The 7,180-nt window shown below is 47.8% G+C and overlaps 1 protein-coding gene across 1 annotated transcript; it reads right to left on the bottom strand.

Moving 5' to 3' along the window:
- Positions 1–2,379: 2,379 nt before the first annotated feature.
- Positions 2,380–5,691, bottom strand: LOC138969969 (uncharacterized). The gene has a single exon (XM_070342593.1). It carries the CDS (start codon positions 5,689–5,691, stop codon positions 2,380–2,382), a length of 3,312 nt encoding a protein of 1,103 aa, XP_070198694.1.
- Positions 5,692–7,180: the final 1,489 nt, after the last annotated feature.

A 7,180-nucleotide genomic window follows, 5' to 3' on the forward strand; every position in this document is an offset into this window, starting at 1 on the left:
AGAAAACTGGTATGAGCCAGATGTTAAAAAGATGATGAAGTCCCTCACTTTGGACCTGGCATGTTTTTTTGCACGATAGCATCGGCCTGATCTCCAGGTAGTTCCAGGATGAAGTGACTTCAATCAAAAGACTCCTCGTACAGAAGTAGGGCCCATGCCTATTCTGAACGCTCCAGCCCTTTAATGTGACACTCTCTGGACTGTCATGAAGCGATGCGATGCACTGACCCAAAAAATGGGCGAAACATTCACGATCATTACGTTTGATGAGCAGTTATACTGCAAAGCAATAATGTTGCAATGGGACAAGAAAGACAGTTGCAAAGATTTCATCGTCATGTTGGGAGGATTCTACATTCAAAAGAACTTTTCCAAGGTGATAGGTGAATATATGGCTTCTTCTGGTTTCCCTGACATCTGGATTGAGAGTGGCGTCCTTGGCGAAACACAGCTGGCAATGTCATGAAAGGGAAAACCTGGAATCAAGTGGTACGTGCACATAAGCTAACCCTGGTAGCACTCTGGACCATTCTTTTTTCTCACTTCAAAGACTGGGCAGCAGAACATGAGAAATTCACCAGCGACACCTTAAAAGATGCTGCTAGAAATGTAGCTCAAGGATTTGATGACAAAGATGATCTAGAGATCAGCACGTCTCTTCCTTTTCTTCTGGCAGAGGCAAGACAGATGACAGCTTTGTTGGATGAGTTTGACAGCAGCTGCGCAGAGAATGCAACATTCCAGTGCTGGCGGACGTACATGAAGCTGGTGTCCATTCTCTTGCGTTTCACGTGCTCCCTGCGTGATAGACATTGGAATCTGTTTCTCTCATCCTTCTCAGAGATGCTGCCTTGGTTTGGGGCCTTTGACCATGTCAACTACACACGATGGGGAGCAGTGTTTCTGGCAGATATGATAATGCTCTCTGAGACAGCGCCAGATGTGCACCAAGCCTTCTTAGCTGAGGATTTTGTGACGAAGGAGTCAAGGCAAAAGTTCAACCAGATCCCAGATGACCAGGTTGTTGAGCATGTGAACAAAGCAGGCAAAGTAGGTGGTCTTGTCATCAAATGAAAACAAAGCAAGCCTGGCACATTTTCTCTGTTCCCAGCTTGCCGAGAAGTTGCCAAATGAGGAGGGACGAGAACTTGTACTTGGAGGTTGGTTTGCAGATGCAGCCAAAATTGGTCTTCATCCGGAAGAGACATGACACAACTGTCATCGGCAGATCATGAGGAAACTGACACTCGAATGCTGCTCCATGCAAAAGATGGTTCTCCTCACTGTTCATCGGACCGAGCTGAGTCCCCTTCTGTGGATGCAGACTGGGAAGAAACGGTACATCCCTGTGCACGACATTGATCTACCAGAGGCAGTGCAATCGTATGTACTGGCATTCCATGCAATAACAGGATCAGACAGCACCAGTCAATTTGCTGGCATAGGTAAACAGTCTGCATGGAGTACATATGTTAAGCATCCTCAGCTTCTCGAGAACCTTGGCAGGGAGGACTTCCCTGACCAGCAGGTACAGGACGACGCTGAAGCTTTCATATGTAAGCTGTATGATCCAAACACAGCCAGCCAGCCAACAAGTGCGCTGCTCTCTCTTTCACAATGCAAAGAAAAGCATTGAGAATCTCCCGCCAACACATGCTGCTCTTTCTCTGCAATCACATCAGACGCTCTCATTACCAAACGCTGATCTGGAGGAGATCCCTGGAAACAAATCCTCAGCTACCTTCGGTCGTTAAGAGTGGATGGCATGCTGTTGTGACAGAAGATGCTAACACTCGTCTGGAACCTAAGCTTCTAAGTCCCAGAGTCAATGTGTTTGGAACTTGCATCTTGTGGATGTGGTGCTGGTCCTACCTGCTGTGCCACGCGTTGTTGCAAGTGCACCCACCTGGCTCTAGCATGCCACGAGCATGCCGCTGCAAAGACTACTGCAGAAATCCAAGATCTGCAGAGCAGAAGGATGACTGAACAAATAGTCGTAATTTTGTCATTGTCTGCAGACCATTTCTGTGTAAAGTTGTACAGAAACCGGACAGTCTTGGTGTCCAAATGTCTTAATTTTCCCCAATGTGTCGTAGATAATTAGGAAAACAGCTTAAAAACTTAGTGAATCGTTTCTAAAATATCTTAAGTGCATTCCTCGTGTCAGAAAATGTAAAAATAAATGCAAACTTTATTGAATTATTTGTATTAGAGCCAGAGATATTCCAAAATGTGATAGCGGCGGCAGCCATTTTGTAAACTGTCATGGCGGCCATAAAAACGATATTCAGGATGGGCATCCATCCTTGTCGTATTGTCATACATCTAAACTACACATACAAACTGGATGTTTGCTTCTAACAAGCAACGTTTAGCGTGTCATTTTTTTTGCAAGCTACAGATCTCAGATTCTAGTCTATCCTTCAGTTTGTCGAATGCAACCTGACATGCTTGGTTCCACTTCACGTGTTCTGGTTCGTGTTTCTTTGTCTTGTCCGTGAGCGGCGCCGCGATGTCGGAGTACCCTGCGATGTAGGAACGGTAGAATCCGGTTGTCCCTAGGTATGCTCGTAGCTCCTTCTTCGTTTCTGGCGGTTTTGCATCCCTGATCTTCTTGACCTTGTCGTCCTCGGGCCACCTTTTGCCGTTCCCAATCTCGTGTCCGAGATAGGAAAGTTGTTCGTAGCCGAAGAAACACTTGGATGGTTTCGCGGCGAGGTTCGCTTCTTGTAGTCTCTTCAAGACTGCCCTCACGGCCTCGATGTGTTGTTCCCACGTCTCGGTGGCGATGAGTATATCATCCATGAAATGATGGACATCCTTTCTGTTCAATGGGAGCAACAGCTTCCTCATCATACGGTTGAAAATTGCTCCAGCCGTAGATAGTCCAAATGGCATGTTTACCCATCGAAATTGACCGAGGGGCGTGGTGAATGCTGTCTTGTCGCGATCCTCTTCCTGGATCATTACAGCCCAATATCCCTTCGTGAGGTCAATTTTACTGAAGAATCGCGCGTGAGAAAGCTCTGAAAACAGGTGCTCCACATCAGTGATGGGTTCTGCGTCAAACTGTACGACCTTGTTCACCTCTCTCAGATCATTGCAGAACCGTATTGATTTCCCGTCAGCCTTCTTCACTAGTACAATCGGCGAATTGTAGGGTGATGAGGCAGGCTCAATGACTCCGAGTTCTAACATCTCCTTGACTTCCCGTTCGACGACGTCGACTTGGGAATGGGGAATAGGTCGGGGCTTCACATAGACGGGTTTCTTCTCCGTCACTTTGATGACGCACTTTTCCAGTGTGGTCTGTTTTGGTACATCGGTCAGGTTGTTGCCAAACTCCTGGCATGCGTCCTCGATGTCCTTTCTTTGCTTGCGATTCAGTTTCTCCCATATGTGTACATCCTTAGCAAACTCCGTCCTCTTTGTTGACGGGGTCGGGATGTGTTTCAGACTGTCCGCGTCCGCGAAATAGTCGTTTGGCACTTCGTCATAGTCTTCGACGACGATGGCGATGTGTTCTTCCTCCTCTTCCTCAGGAGTATGAACTGCCTGGAACATCTTGTCTCTCTCGTGGTATTCCCGCAGAAGGTTGACGTGATACGTGCGTACGTTGCGTCCCACCTTGATACGGTAGTCAAATGCGTTGACTTTTTCCTCGACAGAATATGGTCCCCTCCATGCTAGCTCGAGCTTGTTATGTTTTGTCGGGAGAAGTAGCAACACTTTGGCTCCGACCTCCAACGTCCGACGTTTGGTGTTGCGGTCGTAGTGATGAGCTTGGCGAAGCGCTGCCTTTGCTAGGTGGTCTCTTGCGATCTCGCAGGTTTCTTCTATCCTGTTCCGTAAGTCAGTTACGTACTCGGCAGTTGTCTTTGCTTCGTCGGAAGCTCCTTCCTCTGTCCAGAGTTGCCTCAGTATCTGCATCGGTCCTTTGACCGTGCGTCCGTACAAGAGCTCAAATGGTGAAAATCCAAGAGAGTCTTGTGGTACCTCCCTGTATGCGAAAAGTAGGGCTGGTATGAACTCATCCCACTTCTCTGGTTGCTCCATCGCTAGTTTCTTCAACATTGATTTCAGCGTCCCGTTGAAGCGCTCAACCAATCCGTTGGTCTGAGGGTGCCATGGAGTTGTCGTGAGTCCCTTTATAGCCAGAAGCTGCTGTACATCCTTCATCAGCTCGCTGGTAAACTGTGTGCCCCTGTCGGATAGGATTTCGTCGGGCAGTCCCAGTCTGGTCCAGAAATTCCAAAGCGCCTCGGCGATGGTGCTGGCTTTGATGTCTCTCAGTGCCACAGCCTCTGGGTATCTTGTCGCATAATCGACCATCACGAGTATGTATTGTTTCTTCGAAGCGGAGATAGGCTTAATTGGACCAACCAGGTCCACGGCTACACGCTTGAAGGCTGTATCGATGACTGGCATCCTGCCCATCGGTACACGTTTGGTCCGTCCCTTCGGTGATGTACGTTGGCACGCGTCGCAGCTCATGCAATGACGTTTGATGTCTCCCACTATCCCCGGCCAGAAGAATTCTTGCCAGATTCGCTCGCGAGTCTTCTTCTGTCCCAAGTGGCCAGCCATGGGCGAGTCATGTCCTGTGCGAAGTACCTTCGATCGCATCTTCCGAGGTACAACAACTTGTCGATGCTCCTTCCCTTCCTTGTCGACGTACTGGCGATAAAGGACGTCCTTGACGTGTGTGAAACTGACCCGTCCATGGGTCACCTTTGTCTCGGCTAGCACATGTAGACGACTAAGGGACTCATCTGCACGTTGTTCTTTCTTGAGATCGGCTGCAGAAAACAATTGTTCGGCCTGAGGCACTAACGGTATCTGCGCTTCCAGTGCAGCATCTCGTTTCCTCTGATCCCGTGTTTCCACTGCTGCTGATCCTTCCACGATCACAGGGTCACGTACTGGGTAGACAGGAACTTCTACTGTCTCTCCTTGTAGACCCATCTGATTTCCTATCAGGACGGAATATATCGGGTTGTCCATCACGCTGACCTCTGTTTCACCTACAAAGTACGGCGTGTCCAAGTGTACTCTTGCTATGCGTAGTTGTTTCTTCGTAGACTTATCTGCGAGTGTCGTTTCCTTGACTGATGAAGTGAAGTTGGCGTCAGGTACTAGAGCTGCGTCGACGATTGTTGAAGTGCTTCCCGTGTCTCGGAAACCTGTCGTCAATCTTCCTTCGACGGTGATTTTGGAGACTTTGGTGAAAGTCTTCTCGGCGCACGTTCCACAAAGCTTGTCGTAGTTTGTCGAGTTTCCCACCTTCACTTTGGTGTCCATAGCTGCCCCGGCATCTTCTCTGAGCTTCGGACACTCACGCTTGAAATGAGGTCCATTGCAGTGGAAACATCTGATGTCCTTCTTGAAGTATGGCTTATCTTTGTCCGCTACTTTGCCTGACTGAGATTTGTCGTCGTACTTCCCACTAGCCTTGCGTGCCTCAAATCGATGACTATCCTTCTCCTTCACTGACCCCTTGTCATCTCGGGTCTTCTTGCTCGCTGACGGTCTTGCTTCTTCGTACCGCACGATGAGTTTCTTGATAGCGCTGATGTCCTCTGGCTCCCTGTCTTTGATATAAGTAGCTAAATTCTCTGGTAGAATTTCCATCAGCTGCTCTCTCAAAAATAAATCCTTCAGGGATTCGACATCACTCCCATGTCCTGACATGTCGATCCAGCGGTCCATGAACAGTGACAAATCGTTGATTAAATGCTTGTACGTGTCAGCCTGTTCTTTCCTTCTAGATCTAAATTTCTTCCGGTACGTTTCTGCCGTAATCTGGAAGTGCTCCAGCAGAGCCCTTTTCAGAAGTTCATACGATCCTCGCTCGTCGTCCGTAAGGCGGGTGTAGGCGAGTCGCGCCTTTCCTTTGAGGAGTGCTGTCAATCTGGGCAACCAAATCTCGTTGCTCCAGTGGTTCGCTCGGGCGTGGTCCTCGAATTGAAATATGAAGGACTCGATGTCGTCCTTGTCCTCCAAGAACGGCAACTTGGATTGATAGTTGTCTCGGTCTCTCTGCTGGGTGTGGTTGCTGCTGTTATTGGAGTTTCCTCCTCCTGAGTTAGTAGGGCGAGAAGCCTCGGCTTGGATCCGTAATTCTTCGAGCCGGAACTCGTGTTCCTTGTCTCTGGCACGTTCGTCGCGATCCTGCTCGAGTTTCTTAGCTTCGCGTTCACGCTCAACTTGCTGCTGTATCTGCTCGAGTTCGAACTTCTTTGCTTCACGTTCTTGCTCGATCACGTACTCTCTCAGCTCAGCTCCCGTTAGACCTAACATCTCTCCTTTCTCCATCAATTCTTTCGTCAGCTCCAAAGCCTTGCTCCTTGTAGTGACACCACTAGCGACTTGCTGTTCTTCAGACATCATGTCGTCGAAAGAATCCTCCTCTTTACGAAATTAGCGATCCTTCTGAAAACCCTTGGTTACACGCGTTCAAAATCCACAAAAATCGGAATTTGCCGCAGCCAACTCGGAAACCGTCTCCGTCAACTCGGTAAATCGCGTTTGTAAAATCGGAAATTGAAAACGACCAAGTTAGTTTATAGTGTGTACACACTCCAGTTACCAATTCCTCGAATTGTAACTTTGTTTGTGACTTTGAATTCAAAGTTGCCCACGACTTTAGACAAAGTGTCTTATTCAAATCGGCCACCCACGTCAAACTAACGTGACTGATAATTCGGTGTTCTAATAAAATCCAATTCTATCGGAACCCTCGCCAACTCCGCACTTGTGCTGATCAAACACAATGCTATGACATTTAACCGAAATCAGTAATATGTATTTGCTCAACTATATGTCAGATCTGGACTTCTCGTAGAACAACGGTTCTCTTGTTCCCTTTACTTTGAATTCCGAATTCCAAAGTGAAAGAATTTATAGCTTGAACAAACTACACCCTTTTGCAGAGTATTTATACCGCTCTGACTAACACCTTGCGTTGGTTCTTCTCTCAGAAGAAGGGAATCACAGAGTCGTTTCCCCAACCCTATGTTACCAACTAACCAGTTTACAACAGAATCCTCGTCTGATTAAACTGTACTGAAGCTATCTGACATGCTTCCCTTGTGGTCTTGATACTTTTTAACCCAGAAGTATCGTCTCTTCAATAAGAGGATACGTTCGTTTTTAGGAGTGGGAATGGAATGCTTTGTTG

The sequence above is a fragment of the Littorina saxatilis genome, linkage group LG1 (genome assembly GCF_037325665.1).
Source record: "Littorina saxatilis isolate snail1 linkage group LG1, US_GU_Lsax_2.0, whole genome shotgun sequence".
Lineage (NCBI taxonomy): Eukaryota > Metazoa > Mollusca > Gastropoda > Littorinimorpha > Littorinidae > Littorina > Littorina saxatilis.